At 32.7% G+C, this 19,481-nt stretch overlaps 2 protein-coding genes across 2 annotated transcripts; both read right to left on the bottom strand.

Annotated features, from left to right (window-relative positions):
* Positions 1 to 6,474: 6,474 nt before the first annotated feature.
* On the bottom strand, positions 6,475 to 12,754 carry LOC145060401 (1,4-alpha-glucan-branching enzyme-like). The gene is made up of 9 exons (XM_079008077.1): positions 12,598 to 12,754; positions 12,341 to 12,486; positions 10,360 to 10,585; positions 10,007 to 10,254; positions 9,692 to 9,916; positions 9,216 to 9,276; positions 8,195 to 8,264; positions 7,837 to 8,103; positions 6,475 to 7,314 (listed from the first exon to the last, which is right to left on the bottom strand). The coding sequence occupies exons 1-9, from the start codon at positions 12,752 to 12,754 to the stop codon at positions 6,564 to 6,566; spliced, it is 2,151 nt and encodes a 716-aa protein (XP_078864203.1). The 3' UTR covers positions 6,475 to 6,563.
* An 813-nt stretch (positions 12,755 to 13,567) lies between these two features.
* Positions 13,568 to 15,793, bottom strand: LOC145060396 (putative serine/threonine-protein kinase PBL28). Its single transcript, XM_079008075.1, has 2 exons — positions 14,861 to 15,793; positions 13,568 to 13,798 (listed from the first exon to the last, which is right to left on the bottom strand). The coding sequence occupies exons 1-2, from the start codon at positions 15,791 to 15,793 to the stop codon at positions 13,568 to 13,570; spliced, it is 1,164 nt and encodes a 387-aa protein (XP_078864201.1).
* Between the last annotated feature and the right edge of the window lie 3,688 nt (positions 15,794 to 19,481).

Below are 19,481 nucleotides of genomic sequence, written 5' to 3'. Positions count from 1 at the left end.
CTCTCTCAGACCGAACAGCACACAAGACCCGAACCCGAAACCTCCTTCTCGGTCCCGAGCCTCGCATGTGAACTGATTCGAAGGCCTTCTCGGACCGAACCATGCCTTCGCCTCCTTCCTGCACCGAACCGAGACCCTCGCAGTTTCGGCTCCCTTTCCCGGTTTTCGACTACGACTTCATTTTGGCTTCGTTTTTCACCCAAAACTTTATTTTAACATATTAAGACCCATATGTCTTAATTAATCACGTTTTTAATGCAAATCTTATCCAAGATTTAGTGGTTGGAGTAATTAAGGTGGAGTGTTGACTTTCCTTTAGCTTATGACACAAGCAACCACCCACACCCACTCCTTGACCAGCCACACTCCTTCTACCATGCCTAGGTCATGTCAATGTACTTTTTCATCATTACCAGCCATTTCCCATGTTTTTAGGGCTGGAACATCTCTCCCCTCTCCTCACTTCACTCATTTTCTCTCATTTCACCAAAGATCAAACACCACTTTTCTCTCAAACTTTCTCTCTCAATTTCAGGATTCCAAGGCTGATCATCAAGTTTTATTCCACTCTTGGTAAGCATAATTCATCCTCCTTGTGATTATTACACTTAATTCTACTCCAATCATAGGTTGCTCACACAAATTCCATCACTTTGGTGTTAGATTCTCGAAAATCTTCAAGGCATCTTCAAGTGTTCTTGAGTTGAACACTTATCTTCTCCAAAACTCACCTACTAATATCATATAAGGTGAGTTCATACCCCTACATTTTCATGTTTTCTTAAGTTTTAGGGGGGGGGGATACAAGTTAAATCACCAAGAACACAACCAAATGCTTCTAATAGATTTCATCAGAAAAGTTGGACTCCATTCACGGACTGTTTTGGTCAACTAAAACATATTAGTTTTCAAAACTGTACAAGGTGAAAGTATTTCAAATTCTTAGCTTTAAAATGGCTACTTTCACATCTCCATACGATATTTCTACAACTTATGGTGATTTTTACAAAACTGCCTATCATTTCAAAAACCAATCCGCACCAGTCAGTGATTATGGACGTTTTCACCTAAGTTAGAGGTCACTAAAAATCATGAGAAAATTTATGAACAAACTAGACTCATTTTCCAAATACTCAGAATTTACGGATTCTAATTTGGACCTTTGATGATTTTTCTACAAATTTTATAAGAACAGTAATAGAAAATGTTAACAACAGAAAAATACTATCAATTTCATTTCACCTTGTAACATGTTGAGCAAGGTGTGTATCTTTATGTGGTTATATGTTATTGCAATATATGACATTTTGTCTTAATATATAGTCATACAACAATTAACAAATGGATTTTTGCTATATAAAGTATGGAAAGTAACAAATTGTTATAATCATAATACATCCATTACATACAAAATTTTGGATAAACTATGTTAAGTATAGTTTGTGTACATTACTACTACTACCCTTGTTTGATGACTATAATAGGTATAGTTTATGATACATTATATAATACATACATTTGAAAAAGGGTACATTCATGCAAAGAGAATTTTTATTACACAACACATAATTACGTTAATGACTTTGTGAGACATTCGCTTGAATTTACCAATAAGTCCTGTATTGGGTCTGACAAACCCACACATTAACTGCACGCAACAGTTAGACCGGCAGGTCTGGGGTGACAAATTTCATAACATTTCCGACGCCTGAAGAACGTCATTTCAGTCCAACTAGGTCATAGCATGGTTATAATAACTCACAGAAAGTATTAACAAACATAAGAATTTACAGGAATTTCAATGAAATTAAAAGAGTTTATGTCGATTTAAACTTGCATTATTTACTATAAGTAGGAAAGGTTACTTATACATTTCGGTCTCTGGATATAAGACTACATTACACATTTTAAGGAAAATATCGGATTTTTCTGGAACAAACATTACATTTACAAGAGAAAGGCTTTTATCAATTCAAAACAAAAGCTTAAGAACTCACCAACCTTTGTGTTGATACTTTTCAAACAACTTGTATTCTCAGGAAATCTCTAAATAGATAACCAGGTGCATTTTGAGGATAGACGTTAAGGTGTCAAACATATTGTAATTGATTTTGAAACATGTAATTCATACAATGATGTAACTCTTTCAATTATATATATGTTGGTTGTGTTTGCTTGAATTACTATTGCATTTTTGGTTATGATACTATACATGAAGTCCTCCACCCCTGGACGTTTCCGCTATCCTTGGTTTGGGGGTGTGACAACATTTGACCAAATCAATGGCTAAAAGAGAAAGTCAAGAACAAGAAAGACAACAAAATAACAAGGATGAAAACAAGAAAGAAATACTCCCACATGCTTCTTACTCTTTCAAACGAATTGATCGACAACATTTCCTTTAGTTCCTTAAAGGATTAAGACTACTTGATGGTTTTGGATCGAACTTTATGAATAAGGTTAATGATACCGAACCAAATTTGGTTGGGCTAAAGTCTCATGATCATCACATCCTCATATAGCGATTGCTACCTATAGGGGTTCGAGAAGGTCTCCCACCAAATTTTTCAAGAACAATTATTGACCTGTGTATATTCTTTAAAAAAATTATGCACGATCATTAGATGTTAACGAAATGAGAAATGCAAGGAAAGAAGTGGTGAAGATCTTATGCAATCTTGAGTTGATATATCCTCTAACATTTTTTGACATAATGATTAATCTTGCTCTCCATTTACCTGAAGAAGCCATTCTTGGTGGGTCTGTACACGTGAGATGGATGTATCCTTTTAAAAGATATATGAAAAAACTTAAAAATCTTGTCATAAACAAAGTTAGGCCAAGAAGTTCAATAGCAATGGGTTATGTTGCAGACAGAGCTTTGATATTCTTCTTTATGTATCTTCAGGGTATGCAAACTAAATTCAACTTTGCTGATATAAATGATGATCTCGACCTTTCAAAAAGGTAATTTTCTTTGTTCTCATCACAATGTTGAACAATGTCGGCTAAGAAAATCGTCAAACATTATAAAGAGGCCAAAAAATCATTACATTGGTTTATACTAACAATTGCGATGAGAATGAGATGAGAGTCTACAAATCAGAATTGCCTGTAAGTGATTTCAAAATGGAATTTCCTTCATGGTTAAAAGAAATGGTAAATATTTTATATATTTATAATGTAAAACTAACGTAAAACTAATTCATCATCAAAGAAATTGGGATCATCCAAGTATCAGCGTTGTTAATGAGATAGATGCTGTGAACGAAACTCAATCAACTAATTTTACCTTGGTTATCGACTTAGGCACCTTGCCTGTGCAGAGTAATTTAGGTGAAGTTGATGAATCAAGTGTTGTTGCTAGGAGGAATGTTGCTCCTACTATAAACGATGACAATTTCATTAACGATGATGATGAAGGTGTTGATACGTACTCTTTAGATGATGAGGATGTTGTGTGTGTGTGTGTGTGTGTGTGTGTATATATATATATATATATATATATATATAGAGAGAGAGAGAGAGAGAGAGCTAGGTTCAAGTATTCTAACTAATTATTGTACATTTATCATATACAATGACAATGATCAAGAAAATATGTTGTTTGATAATACAAATACGTTCAATCTTACACAGTGTCATTTACACACGTTCTCATAGATTAAATTGTTTATAAGGTTACTATACACTTATTATTATTATTCTCATTTCTATCAGAATGTTGTCAGAATATTTTTTTAGGTCGTATTCTGTCAGAATGAAAATGAGTGAAAAACGATGTGTGAGAACAAAAATAAATAATAATTAGAAAGAATGCATGAAAATGATGATATTTTGTAAGGTTTAACGTATTCGCATTGCTAAACAACTTATTGTGAATACAATACTTAGTGTGAATAGAATAACCTAAGCCTATATATATATATATATATATATATATATATATATATATATATATATATATATATATATATATATATATATATATATATATATATATATATATATATATATATAGGGTTAGGTTCATGTGAGACGGCTTGAGTTTGTGAGACCGTGAGACGCAATCCTAGCCACTCATTTAGTAGATAAAACAAAAATATTTTTAAAATGCAAAATAATTAAAAATTTTTGAAATTGTTTTTTTCCAATATTATTTTCGGAATATATATTTTCCAAAAAAAAATAAAAAAAATACCAACATAAATAAAAATAAATACAAAAAAATACATTTTTACATATTTTAGTAGAATATTTAGAATATTCTATATATCTGACAAATCTAGTAGAATATTTTAAATATTCTAAAAATTATATTAGAAACGTACAGTGTAATATTCTATTAAAATATTTCATGTATTTAAAAAAACGGTCTTTTTTTTTAGTTAAATAAGGTTTCGAAAATAATAATTAAAAAAAGAATTTTTTGATTTTTCATTTTATTTTGCATTTTAAAATTATTTTTAGATTTGGTTTCACGGTCTCACAAAATTAGCATAGTCTTAAATGAACCTAAACCTCTCTCTCTCTCTCTCTCTCTCTATATATATATATATATATATATATATATATATATATATATATATATATATATATATATATATATATTGTTCTAGTGATGATATATGCTACAAAATGTTTGGATTTGTTTAAAAAGCAGGAACGGTAAATGTACAAAATCAGTAAAAAAACATTCAATAGCTATCCCGAAGACTAGCCATCTCTATAGGTATTTGACCAACCTGTGGCGATGACATGTTGTTGCTATAGGTGGTATCTATACTGTCAACAATGACTTGTTACAGATTTCACCAATCACGATAGCATGTCGTCGCTACAGGTTTCACCTATCACGACGACATGTCGTTGCCACAGGTAATTAATAAAACATTTTTTTTGAAAATCGTTCCCGACGGTACGTATACCACCAACAACATGTCGTTAGGTACACGACGTGCCTATTTGACGACACCTATGCCAATGACGTTTTTGACCTATCCCGACATCCCTATGCCGATGATTTGTCATCGGTATAGACGACATGTCGTCAGAAATTGTCGTTGCCACAGAGGGTTAATGTTGTATTGGTATGCAAATCATGGCTCTCTCTCATCTCTTCCACCCAATTCAACCTCATGCATCTTCACAATTTCAACCAACTCAACTCTCGCTATCATGCATCTTCATCTTCTTGTAAAGGTCACAAATTTTTTGTGAATGGATCTACTCATTGCATATCATGTTATTCGAGCATTATATGCTAAACAATCCAGACATTTGACATGAGTACCGAGCTTTTTAGGGAAATCTAGTAACCTAAATCTTTTGGGCAGTGAGACCCAAGGGGCGTGAGGCTCGTTGTGGTTAGCAATTCTTTGGCTATGATTTATTCTGGCGGCGTTAAAACGCCATTGTGGAGTTCAAGCAGTTATAAGGCATGGAGTATGATATATAAAGTCCGTTATCCCGATAGTGATGTAGGGAGAGCTTTTGGATTGTCAAATAATAGTGATTTAATTAGAGTAGGATCAACATAAATTTAAAGTCATTTGATTAGTCTTAGGATACGGGTTGGGTTCTAAAGATCAATTGGTACACCCTCTACCTATCCTTCCTAAACAAATGATCAAATTTAAAATAGTTGGTTTGAATTTATGTATTTTTTCAAATTATTTTGTTCTTTAGATGTTTTAATGATACATTACAAACTTGCACCTCAGAGCTTTGTTGTTGTCACAAAAGCATTGAGCCATTGACTCTTCAAAAGGTTATAGTCAGGCATGACATGCTATATTTAGCTCCAAAGTTGTATACTCGTAGAAAGTGTCATATATGAATTTTAATTTCAACATACATTTGGTTTCGTGTGGGCATAATACCGTAAATGGAGTGACCACGAACGTATAGAATTCGAGAATGAGAGAGAAAACAAAAGCTGTATAAACAATAAGAGGACACGTGTAAAATATAAAGTGTAGGAAGGTGCCATGTGACAATTTAAATTAAGTATTCATTTATTATTAGAACTAGGTATGAAAATTGTTTATCAAAAAAATTAATATAAAATTATAAGAATTACATATTTTTGAAAGTAATAATTTTACATAAATACAAATACCAAGAATATAATAAATAAAGTAAATAATTTAATACATAATGTAAGATATTCGAATGGTTGTAGAGCATTTATTATCTAATATCATAGAATGATTTACTTATATATATATAAATCTCTCTAAAATGTGGATTTTAAATTTAAGAAAATGAAAAATATAAGAAAATGACAAGTGGAAAAAAATAATTCAAAAACTTTTAAAAAATAACATGTGTCAAATTAATGAGAAGACGACATTTGGCAAAATTGATTTTCATTTATTAGTTTAGATAAACAAATTATAGGACTTTTATGGAAATTAAACCAATCTTAAATCTATTTTATGGAAATAAACCCAATCTTAAATGTTCGTGAATCATATCTAATCGAGAAACATAATAATCACTTCTTCCAACTATTAAACCAAAGTTACAATATAAAAATCAACTATTGGAAATGGCCACGACTAGCTATAATCAAACCCGATCCCACCCTCCTCAATGGCCAGACAAAGACCAGGCATACCCGAAACATCATCTGCGATCACAATTGCACTAGGCAATAACTTATGAATCAAAAAATTTGCAAGCATCATATAAACTATAGCATCAACATTTATCGAATCACCAAAGTACTCATTGTAGTTGCCCGTAAATGCAAACTCGATTCCATGGTGATGATATAACATGGAAGTTATCCCATGGAAGCGAAACCCATCAAACTCAAACTCCATGAGCCACCACCTCAAGTTGGATAAAAGGAAACGAAGAACCTCCCAATTCGAATAATTGAAAAACCTTCGATCATCATGGCATGAATTTTGGAAGTAAGAGTCCTGTGTGGCTTGGCCCACATGAAATCCATATAACCCGTACTCTTTATTCGAACTTACATGGCTATGGATAACATCCATCAAAACAAGTAAACCATCTTCATGGGCTTTATCTATTAAGTATTTTAGGTCTTCCGGTGTTCCTGAGATACTACTCACAGCAAAAAAGTTGGTAACATAGTAGCCGAATAATCCGTAGTGAGAATGCTCCACTATCCCCTTCAACAGGATGGTGTTATATTTGCTGTGCTTAACTCGTGGTAAAATATTGTCTGCAAATTCTCGGTATGACTTTACTCGGGGTTCAGAACCACTACTCATCCCAAAATGAACTGTATATATTTTTGGTGCCTCTTTTGATGAATGGTCTTTTTTTAATTCGATCCTACATCGAAGTCAACCAATTACAAAAATTAAGATCTTAAAAATGAATTTATTTTTATAGAGTTTAAGAGATTGATGCATCTTAGTTTCATTTTCATATAACTTTATCATTTTTTACTACAATTCATCCAACTCTATAAAAGTTCAATCGAACATATTTCTAAAAAATCATTATTTGTTAATCATTAAATATTAAAAAGTTTCTCTATTCCATTGAAGATTTCAATGCCACTGAATTCCATATTGAATGTCAACGGGCATCCCATTATGATAGACTTTAATTCACCGAATATGAACTAAAGCCTTCACCTAATTCAATAATTCTATTAAACAAAATAATGTAAAGCGGTAACGATTGACTCTCTCAAATGAGAGGTCATGAGTTCAAGTCTCGGTGGAGATGTATGTGGTTATTTAGGAATAGTTTAGTTAGTTTTCTGTTTCAAAAAACTATCTTATATCAAATTAAATAATGTATTTTTTTGTGTATCAATCACCTTTAAAAAGTTGAGGTCTCATATACCTTTTTGATTCCCATGGGTCTCGGTAAACGCCATCCAAAGCCAAAGGGGCATCAGATCTTGTGAAGTTGACCCAAGCTGGTACCCGATCAATCCAACCTCCATTCTGATGGTGCTTGAATGTGAACTTAACCTTTGTATCATGACAAATGGCCGACTTGCCATTGACTTCATCAGCAATTTTGATGGTCCATACTCCAAACATTTCTCTTTCCATCTTGTGGTTCGATCTTTCCCACCCATTAAACTCTCCAAATAGACATGCCTCCCTGATCACGTATAAAACAAACCCTGATCAGAAAATTTAGCAAAGCAATTGCAGTGCAAACAGATTTATAAAGACTTTAGGTGATGACGTACGCTGCAGCTGGTGCCCATTCGCGATAGACAATACCCCCTTTTTCTCTATTAAACCCAAATTTCAAATAACCTGAGGAATATGGTGGTTGTAGAAAGACGTAAGATCATTAGTGTATATTAAATTGTAAAGTAATAATCCAGGGAAAGCCTAGCAAGTCACTGATATCAGTCAAGGAAACAACATTCTTGCAAAGACGTTATTGATCCCCAACCCAAAAACACCAAGGAGTGTTCATTTTTTCCATTGATGTACTTCCACAATAAGTGTAGACTGTTGCAGAAGTACTACATGTTGCTATGAGTAAATATTATTGATATTTGGGCATTGAGGCCTTGGAGGTGTTTGTTTTTTTGGAAAAGATATTTTTCTGATTTTGTATTGAATTGGTTAGTGAGTAGTGTTGCTTCAATGTTCATATTAACAATTTTTATTGGAATAAAAAACATAAAAACTCAGGAAAACAACTTGTTATATTCAAATAACTCACTCAAACTTTGATTACAACCCTTTTCTCTATGTAATGTCATATATTGACATTTACTCCTAACATCTATATATACCTCACATATAGATAGCTAGTTAACCAGGGACTTTGAAACCTATTCTAATACCTACTTGTACACCTTCACTTTCCTTAATCGCCACATTATGATAAGGACTCCAAAATTCCTTGGGTAATATGGAAATTACCAACATCCCCCCCTATTTTATGAATGGAAATTGAGAGGTCTTCTATTCCAAGAAGCTTGCGTATCCCAATAAACTTGATCTTGGCAAGAGCCCTTGTTAGAATGTTTGCACCTTGTTCGTTCCCACAGATGTGTTCCACCCAGATTTCCTTCTCTTCAACACGTTCTCGAATGTAGTGATAACGAGACTTTATGTGCTTATGTTTGCCATGACAAACCGGATTTTTTACCAATGCGATTGCAGATGTGTTATATATCTTAATTACTATATCCTCTAACTTAGATCCAATTACTTTTTGAAGAAAATCTCATAACCAGATTGCATGACAACTTGCTGCACATGCAGCCATGTACTCTGCTTCATATGAAGATAATGCCACCGTTTCTTGTTTCTGTGAACACCAAGTTATAGGTGACATTCCAAGATATAAAACAGGTTCTTGTGTACTTCTTCCATCATCGGGATCGATGTTGTGGCGATTATCACTATATCCAACCAACTTTACTGGTTCCCCTCATGTATATCGTATACTAAATCCAAAGTTCCTTTTATATATCTCATAATTTGTTTTATTGCTGACATGTGTGACCCTTAGGGTGTTTGCATGTACCTGCTTGTAATGCCTAATGCATATGTGAGACCAAGCTGTTTTTGCAATAATTATCTCAGTCTTCCCATAATGCTTTGATACTCAGTGGCGTCGGTTTCTTCTTCTTCCGAATTCTTTGAGAATTTCATGTTTGAATCCATAGGAAAAATAGTTGGATTACAATCGTGCATACTTTCATCTTTGAGTACATTCTTACCATAGTTTCTTGTGTGATAATATTGTCATCTTTTCGTTGATACACTTCAATACCAACATAATATCTTAGCACACCAAGATCAGTCATATTAAAGTTTGTGGCCATTGCTTTCTTGAACTTGAATATAATGCCTATGCTTGTTCCTGTAATAACCACCGGATAATCCACATAAACTCCGACCAGAATTAATTCTGATTCAATACATCTTTGATAAATAATTTGTTCCTGCACAAATCTTTGAAACTTCACTCCTTTAAGAATTACATCTAGCTTGATGTTCCATGTGCGTGGTGCTTATCGCAAGCTATGTAGCACCTTTTGCAGTTTGTATACTGAGTCTTCTCTTCCATTCTTCACACATCCTTCTGGTTGTTGAAAAAACATATCTTCTAATAACTCACCATGCAAAAAGTCAGATTTTACATCTAGGTGGTGTAACTCCCACCCTTTTGATGCCGCAAGAGCAATAAGAATTTGTATGGTTTCAATACGAGCAACCGGTGCAAACACTTCATCATAATATATACCTGGTTGTTGTAAATAGCCTTTTGCGACGAGTCTTGCTTTATATTTACTAATTGAACCATTCACATCCCTTTTGAATTTAAATACCTATTTTAGCACTATTATGGTTGTATTGACAGGTTTTGGGATTAACTTCCAAGTACAATTCATTTCAATGGAATCAATTTCTTCCTCCATTGCTTTGAACCAGTTCGGATTACTTCGAGCTTCATGATAACCTGATGGTTCCTCATCATTTAAAGATAGAAGTAAATGTATGATCTCAACAAGAAATATTATTCCATATTCATCATATCTACGTGGTGGTTGAATGGTCTGACTTGACGTTCGTAAAAAAGGAACATCACGGTCTTCATGATCATCGTCTTCCTGATCTTCATTGGAATCGTTTGGCTATTCTACATCACTTTCACTTTCGCCACTTCCTCCTTTTGTTTGTTCACCACTAACAAGGTTTGTCCCATTTGTTACCGATCCTTCACCATTATCTACAATACATGACCAGTGAACCCAAAACATTCGCGGTTTATGGGTTGAGTTAGAATCAATTAGAGATTTGTCATCGCAATTTGTGTTTTCGTCAAAAGGTATGTCACGTGACACAATAATTTTGTGGCACGTTGGATCATACAATTTGTATGCTTTTGTGCTTGGTTCTGATCCAAGGTGAATTGATTTTCTTGATCGGTCATCAAGATTTACTAAATTTGTTCCAACTACTTTTTCATTGACAACACATCCAAATACTTGTATATGTTGAACGTTGGGTTTTCGTTTGTAGTATAACACATATGGAGTTGCCTCTTTCACTTTTCTTGTTCAAATCAGATTTACGATGTAGGTTGCACGATTGACTGCTTCACCCTAAAGGTAGTTGGGGACTTGCTTTTCCTTCAAGATACTTCGTGTCATCTCGATAAGAGTACGATTCTGTCTTTCTACCACCTTGTTCTACTTGGCATGTATAGCGTTTTAAGATGTCTTATCATTCCTTGATCGTCACAAATAGCATTGAATTCTAATGAAGTAAACTCGCCACCTCTATCCGTTCGAAACAAACGAATTAAATTATTTGTTTCTTTTTCTACGATAACCATGAACTTCTTGAAATAGGTTATTACCTTTCTCTTTTCTTTCATAAGATAACACCACATGAATTGTGAGTAATCATCTATTAATACAAAGATATACCTATTTCCAATAATGGTAGATGGCGAGATTGGTCCGCATAAATCTCCATAAATAAGTTCCAAAGTTTCTTTTGCACGAAACTTCGAGGTGTTTGGGAAAGGTTTTCGACTATGTTTTCCCACTATGCATGACTCACATAGTCGATTTTTCTAGTGATAGGTAGCAAGCCAATAAAAAGGTCCTTCTTTGACACATTTGAATTTGTGTCAAAGTTCACTTGACCTAGCCTTGCATTCCACAACCAGTTTTGGTCTCCAAGGCGACTATGTAAGCAAATGGGTCTTGCAACTGGGATTTTTGTCATGTATAACCTATTTGACGAGTTTTTCACTTTGAACATAAGAGTTATATGGCTGTCATAAAGAAGTAATTGGTCTTTTTTCATTGATACCTCACAACCCAGCTCGGTTGCTTGCCCTATATTGATTATATTGGCTTTGAGATCGGGTATGTAGTATATGTCGGTTAATAGTTTCTGGACTCCTTCATTTCCTTAAAAAAGTATGGATCGTTTTCCTTGTATTTTGACAAAGGACCCTATCCACTAATATGTCTATTATCTCAATAAAGAATGAGATATTTCCAATCATGTGGCTACTTGCGCCATTGTCTAGATAACACATATCATTCTCATTCTTTTTTGTCTCGTCTCTGCTAGGTATCACCTTTTCTGCATTTATAAACACCGTCTCATGGAGTGTGTAGCATGAATAAATGTGGATCATGATCTTCAACTTCATCCATATTAGCTTCTTCCTGTTTTACTTTTCATTTTGGGCATTGGGATGCAAAGTGAACGAATTTGTCACATCTATAACACCGAACCTTTGACCTATATTTGTTTTTCGTCTTGATTATTAGCTTCTTTATTTGGAACAGGTGTGGATCGGCGTTAACTCCGAGATTGGCATCCTCCTCCTAGTCTACGACCACCTCGTCCTCATCATCCATGTCCATATTGTTGAGTAGCAACTTTCCTTGATTAATAGCGAGTTCATCTTCACACACACTTTCTTCATAAGCTTTCAGTTTCCCTACCACATCTTCATATCCAATAGTTTTAAGATCAAGAACCTTTTCTATTGAGGCAACAATATGAACGAATTTCCTTTGTAAGCTAGTAAGGAATTTCTTCACTAATTTGGTTTCAGGGATGATTTCACCAAGAGAGGCTATTTTTCATGCGATACCTGAGAGACTGCTTGCAAATTCATCAATAGTGCTTGTCTCCTTCATCTTCAAATTGTCAAACTCGGTAGCGAAAGTTTGCAATCGTGCTTCTCGTAACCTATCAGCACCTAGATGATGAGTCTTGATTGCATTACAAATTTCTTTTGTTGTGCTCATTGGGCCAAATTGCAAGATGAGGTCTTTAGGTATCGATTGGAAGAGGACTACAATAGCAACGTTGTTTTCTTTGAGTCGGTGGATCCCGGATCAATGGTATCCCAAACCTGATGCACATTGAGAATCACCTTCATTCGGATTGACCATACCGTGTAGTTTGCACGGTTCAACATTGGTACATGAAGCAAAAGTGGCATGCTTTCTTTCATCCCGGACATGTCTGGATCTACCGTTCCTCTCATGCTTGGTGGATGAGATTTCTACATCTAGCTCTCTGATACCAATTAACGATTTTAACGGGAGTAGAAAACAGAAAAACTCAGGAAAATAACTTGTTATATTTAAAGAACTCATTATAACCCTTTCCTCTCTGTAATGTCATATATCGACACTTACCCTTAAGATTTGTATATACACCTCACATATAGATAGCTAGTTAACCAAGGACTTTGAAACCTAGTCTAATTCCTACATGTACACCAAGACATTCCTTATTCACCACATTGTGATAAGGACTTCAAAGTTCCTTGGGCAATCCGAAAATACCAACACATATTAAATTGGTACATGATAATTCAATGTTATTTATGTGTTCACAGATGGTGCCGGCTATATAAAAGTGTATGAAACTGATGTTTGGGTGCAACCTTGGATTAACTTCAAATAGATGTAAGAATTCAAGGGTTTTGATGATGTGAGAGGTAATTGAAAACGATGATGTAAACAATTCAAAAGACTAATGGTAGTTCCCACTATTTTGGTAAGCTTAAGGTTGTTTAGTGATTTTACTACGATAAAATAACTTCTATTAAACTACATGCCAAGTTTCTCAAGCACATGATGAGTTCCGAATTTCATATTATTACCTTGTGCAAATTCTTTAAGAGGGCACTCATATTTTTCAATGAGCATCTTCTGTTTCAAAAATGTGTTCATTCTAGATTCAATTTGATGCTCGTAAGGTTGTAACTCAGGGTATAATGTGTGGATGTGTAGGAATTTCACCACTGCTTCAGTAGTTACAGCAGGAGATTTCTTGTCCTTCTGAAAAAAAAAATGCACTAGGCTTAGTTAATGGGTCTGGAATATTCAGTGATTAAATTGGGCAGATGAAAACAGTCATTTACCATTAATAAATCTTTACTAGTGAATCATGTTATAAATCCAATATCAGTTCTAGGATGCATGCACACACAAAGAACAATACATCTCTTGCTGTTTTCACAAGCAGAAACACATCCACACACACTCACTGTGCTTCTAAAGAAAATTGGATTAAGAGAATCCACACTTGGAGCTTTTTACAAGGTTTTTCAATCCAAAAAGCTATATATTGAAATTTGAAAAAGTTATTGGAGAAGCTTTTTCAAACTCAAGCTCTTTTTAAGAGCTTGTTAACTAACAAGCTCCAGGCATTAGCTTTTTCAATGGTTTAATGAGTCCTGTTATTTTTCAACCAACTATAGATAAACATATATAAACATTCAATAAAATTATACTGAACAAGCTTTCCTGTTCTGGAAAATACACATGAAAGAGACTTTCCTAAATAGCTATCCTATGGTGGATGCTCCAATCACTGTACCTGTTTTATAGGACTAACAGCCAAGGGATAAAAAACAAAAAATCTAATCCTAAATAAGTAATCATCTGTAACCATCTAAAGATATGTGAGAATAGATATAAATGGAACAATCAAAAGACAGATTCACATTATCATTTCTCCCCAGTGTTGTAACTTTAGTTGTATAGTTTATAACTTTACAAGTAAATTGTTGACATTTTTACAATTAGAGGAGTATATATATTTCCATAGGTGTACAAACCAAATTCATTATTGTAACAAACAAGTTTTTGTTAGTATTTATGTTTATACATTTACTCGTGCACCCTTTTTTTTTTCTAATATCCATGAATTCTTAAAACTAATGTTGGATAAGACAATGGAATAAAACTTAAACTGATATGACACTAAAATTTCTAACTTAAACGCAGTTTATAAGAATGATTTCTTAGTTCATCATATTATATGAAATATCCTTAGAGATTTTTTATTTTTTCGTATGAAAGTAGATTTCCTTAAAATTATTAAATGAAAAGACTTACAAGTGCAAAAACCGCTGACTCAAGCTGCTCCTTGACCTTACTCATCAAAGGGCGTTCACTTACATCATACTTGATGCACTTATATGCAATTTCTTTGAATATATTAAAAGATTTCTCATCAATGTCACCACTTAAACTGGGATCAATTAACTTCTTCGGATGGTTGTCATACACCCTCCGAACTAAGCCAATCAGATATTCTTTCTTATCATCTTCAGACAGCAATTCACGATAAACCAAACTCCCCCTTAACATTTCAAACAAAACTACCCCAAATGAGTATACATCTGTTTTTTCGGAGATCTCACGTGTTTCAGTGAAACTAGGGTCCATGTAAAAATCTGTTCCTGCACGCTTTGTAATGAGTTGGGTATCTGAAGGTTCTTTTGGACCAAATCTTGACAAACCAAAATCACAAATTTTGGCTTCCAGTTTTTCATCTAACAATATATTATCACTCTTCACGTCTCTGTGAATCACAATTTTGCCATTTTGGAAACCAGAGTGAAGGTGCATGAGTCCTTTTGCTGCCCCTAAGCAAATCTCTAGCCGACATTCCCATGTTAATCTACCCCTCTTGTCTGAGCTAGCAAGATGATCATCAAGGCTTCCATTGCTGGCATAATCGTTAACTATGATCATATCGTTGCCTTCATCACAGTAACCAATGAACGAAATGATGTTAGGATGATTGAAACTGGAAAGAAACATGACTTCCTTATAGAACTCATCACTTCTTCCTTGATACCTCTGCGGATCAAGGCATTTGAACGCTGCAACATGGTTTTTCCATTTGTCTGAGAGTTGACCTTTGTAGACAGTACCAAATCCACCCTTGCCGATTCGATTTTTTGAACTGAAGTTCTCTGTGGCCCGGTTGATTTCCTCCAGAGGAATGATAAACTTTTCTAGCTCTTTCATTGAAGAAGACATTTTTTTGGTATATATTTATGATTATGGAAAAAGAAAATTTGCGATTTAATAGAAGTGCCTAACATTATTGCCTTTGGTTTAATAAATTTGAAAATCGCTGTAGAATCAAGTGCTGCAAGATTTAAATCCCACTACGGCACATGATGTTATTTCTTGTTTATTTTACTTTCGTATGACATAAAATAAATGCCATCCTAGGAATCAAACTAATAATAAAATATATACAAGAGTTGTCTTTGGAACAGAATTATATTATAATAGAATAATATTACTGCTTTGGATTTGAAACTTGATAATTAAACGGTGAGATATATAACGCATTCACTCCCCATTTACAATTAAACTCGTTATATCACTACAAGAATAACGTGTACAGACGACACCTATCGAGACGACATATGTCGTCGGCAAAAGCCAAGTTATACAGACGACATGTCGTCTGTACAACTTTTTCCAACTTTGACCATATTTTTTTGACTAGAAAAGCTATGCCGACGACACGTCATCTGCATAGACTCGGCGGGATGGGTAAAATATTGGCGGTATGTTGAAAACCTATGCCAACGATATGTCGTCGGTATAGGTTATTAAAAAAATATTTTCGATTTATTTATATTCCTTGTTGCAGAAAATCAAGACGTTGTCGTTTTCATCAACCTATGCAGACCATATGTCGTATGTATAGGGTATTAAAAAAATAATTTCGATTTATTTGTAATCCGTGTCGCAGAAAAATAAAACGATGTCGTTTCCTAATCCTGTACCGACGTACATGTCGTCTGGAAAAAGTTGGATCGATCTGCGTGAATTATCTGTCCAGACCATATGTCGTCCGAAAAACCCTTTTTTTATTTATTTTTTTAATTACGTAAAGTGGAATGACGTAGTTTTGTTTTACCTAAACCGACGACTTGTCGTTCAAAACCTGTGTTCATTTTGCAGTCGCTGCCATTTTCTTTTCCCTCTAAAGCTTCGACAACGCAGGCCGATTTCGGCCCCATTCATCGGCGACCTAAAGGTATGGTTCTTGATCTTTGTTTTGTTCTTAGTTTGTAATAGCTTGAGTTTTTACTCCGATTTTGGGGGATTTATTTTTGGTTGTTGGAGCCCTAATTCACAGCCTTCATCACCGTCAGCAACAACCTTTACCAACGCCAGAGAAAATGCTTTCTGGTGATTCAGCTATCTTCACCACCGATTTTGAGTTAAGCTTTGTGATTTTTTCTTGTTAATACACCACAGTACATGAATCAAGTTTATGATATTTTATTTTTTTTCCGTGTCAATACACCATGATATATATGTTTTCTCAAATTTTGTTTGGTTGATTGCTTATATACGCATTTTGAGGTATGAAAGTGTGTTTTCGCATGAAAATGAAGTTAGGCGTGATTTGTTTATGCTCATTGGTATATTGGCATGAAAATGAAATTAGGCATGATGCTTGATTTTGTATTTAGATGTATACATTTGTATGAAATTGAAATTTGATGCCTAAAACGTTAGGTGTTATAAGATATGATTCTATGAAATTGGATGTAATGCTTGATTGTTTGAAAATGGAAATTAAATTAGATTTATTGTATGCTTAATTGTATGAAATTGGAATATGAAAGTTGTATTGTATGTCTAAAATGAAATGAAAATTGGAATTGAATGTATTGTATACATGTATGATTATCTGATATTTAGGTTTAATAGTTTGAGTGTATATAGGATAAAGTGATAAAGTTCTTAACTGACAAGTTTAGTTTTTGAATTTAGATGCTATTGTTTGTATTGTAAAGTGCTTAATCGATAAGTTTAAGTATTTGATAAGTTGAAATATTTGTATTTACATGTATGATTGCATTAGAAGTTTATTATGTTTTTATTTTCATGTTAATATGGTTTCAAAGTGCTTAACTTTTTTAGTGACTTAATGTTGGTCATTACGACTTTAGGTTAATTAGGTTATTAATAGCAACGTATTTTTAGTAATTTTAAATTAATTAAAAAAAATCAATAAAAATAAAATATTAAATTAGCTGTAAAATCAAATTAAATTAGTTTTAAAATGAAATTAATATTAATATTAAAATTAAATCAAATTAATTATAAATTTTAATTAAATTAGTGTTTAAATCAAAATAATATTAATATTAATATAAAATCAAATTAATTATAAAATCAAATTAAATTAATATAAAAAATCTAAATACAAAAAATATAATATTAAATTAATAATAAATGCAAATTAAATTAATTTAAAAATCAAATTAAGTAATTATAAAATGAAATTAATAATAATATTAAAATAAAACCAATTATAAAATCAAATTAAAATAATTTAAAAAATTAAAATAATAAAAAAATAGAAAATATTAAATTCATTATAAAATCAAATTAAGTTAATTCTAAAATCAATTTAAATTAGTTATAAAATCAAATTAAATTAATTATTAAATCAAAGTAATATTAATTTTAAATTAAAATAAAACTAATTATGAAATCAAATTGAAATAATTTAAAAAATTAAAGTAATAACAAAAAGAAAATATTAAATTAATTAAAAAATCAAATTAATTTAATTTTAAAGTTAAATTAATTATAAAATCAAATTAAATTAGTTATAAAATCAAGTTAAACTAATTATAAAATCAAATTAAACGGTATATTTTTTAAACCAAAATATTATGTAATATAATATTAAAAGTACAATACTATAATAGAAAATAAACAAAAGTATGATGTTATAATTAACAAAATTATGATACTTATGTTAATTATAACATTATACTTTTGTTTATTTTCTTTCATAACATCGTACTTTTAAAATTATGGTTTAAATAATGGAACGTATAATATGATTTTCTTATTAAAACATGTTGAATCATTGATTTTTAGTTTAATCTTATTCTTCATAACCATTGTGAATACTCTATCTATTCCGCCGAATTTTGACTTATCGGGTATATATTTTTTATATACTTGTGAATACTCTATCCATTCTTAGGTATATATTACTTTATATAATACAATCTACCTTTCGATATATATATATATATATATATATATATATATATATATATATATATATATATCATTGTTGTAAAAATCCTGACTGTAACAACCCGAAACTTTGCTTCCTCGCCGTAACCGTTCCGTCAAAACTCGTCTTAAGCAAATTGTTCCGATTTCGTCCTAAACTAGGTCAATTAAGTCAAAACCTTTATTTTGACTTGGTAAGTATCCAAACATGTTGGAAACATGCGAAAACGTCCCGAACTAGTAATTTGAAAAATTATAGTTTCGACCATATCGACTAACGACAGTTTAATCGGGTGCGACCCAAAGCATCGGTTCACGTCGGTATCGGGTAGAATTCCACCGTGTATCCAATTCAAACCATATTTAAAGTGAATTAAGCCTCATTTGAAGCTTTTTCACTCTCTCTCTAACCTCTCTCCTAAAATACATCTTGTTAAGCCAAAATCATCCGTTTCAAGCCTTAAAACACCTTGAATGTCATTTTTGAGGAGTAAACATGAGTTTACTGCCCAAGAATATGCTTGGGCCGTAAACTCATATAAATGGGTGGTAAACTCCTCTTTTGGGTGTTAAAATGCAACTTACACACCCCGTAGGCTTTGGAATAAATTATGGAACCAACCAAAAATCATTTAGGGGCCTTAAACATATCATAAAC

Source organism: Lactuca serriola, chromosome 1, assembly GCF_051521515.1.
Source record: "Lactuca serriola cultivar US96UC23 chromosome 1, Lser_US96UC23_V15, whole genome shotgun sequence".
Lineage (NCBI taxonomy): Eukaryota > Viridiplantae > Streptophyta > Magnoliopsida > Asterales > Asteraceae > Lactuca > Lactuca serriola.
Note: the sequence above shows the minus strand (reverse complement) of the source record. Positions and strands in the feature narration are given on the sequence as shown.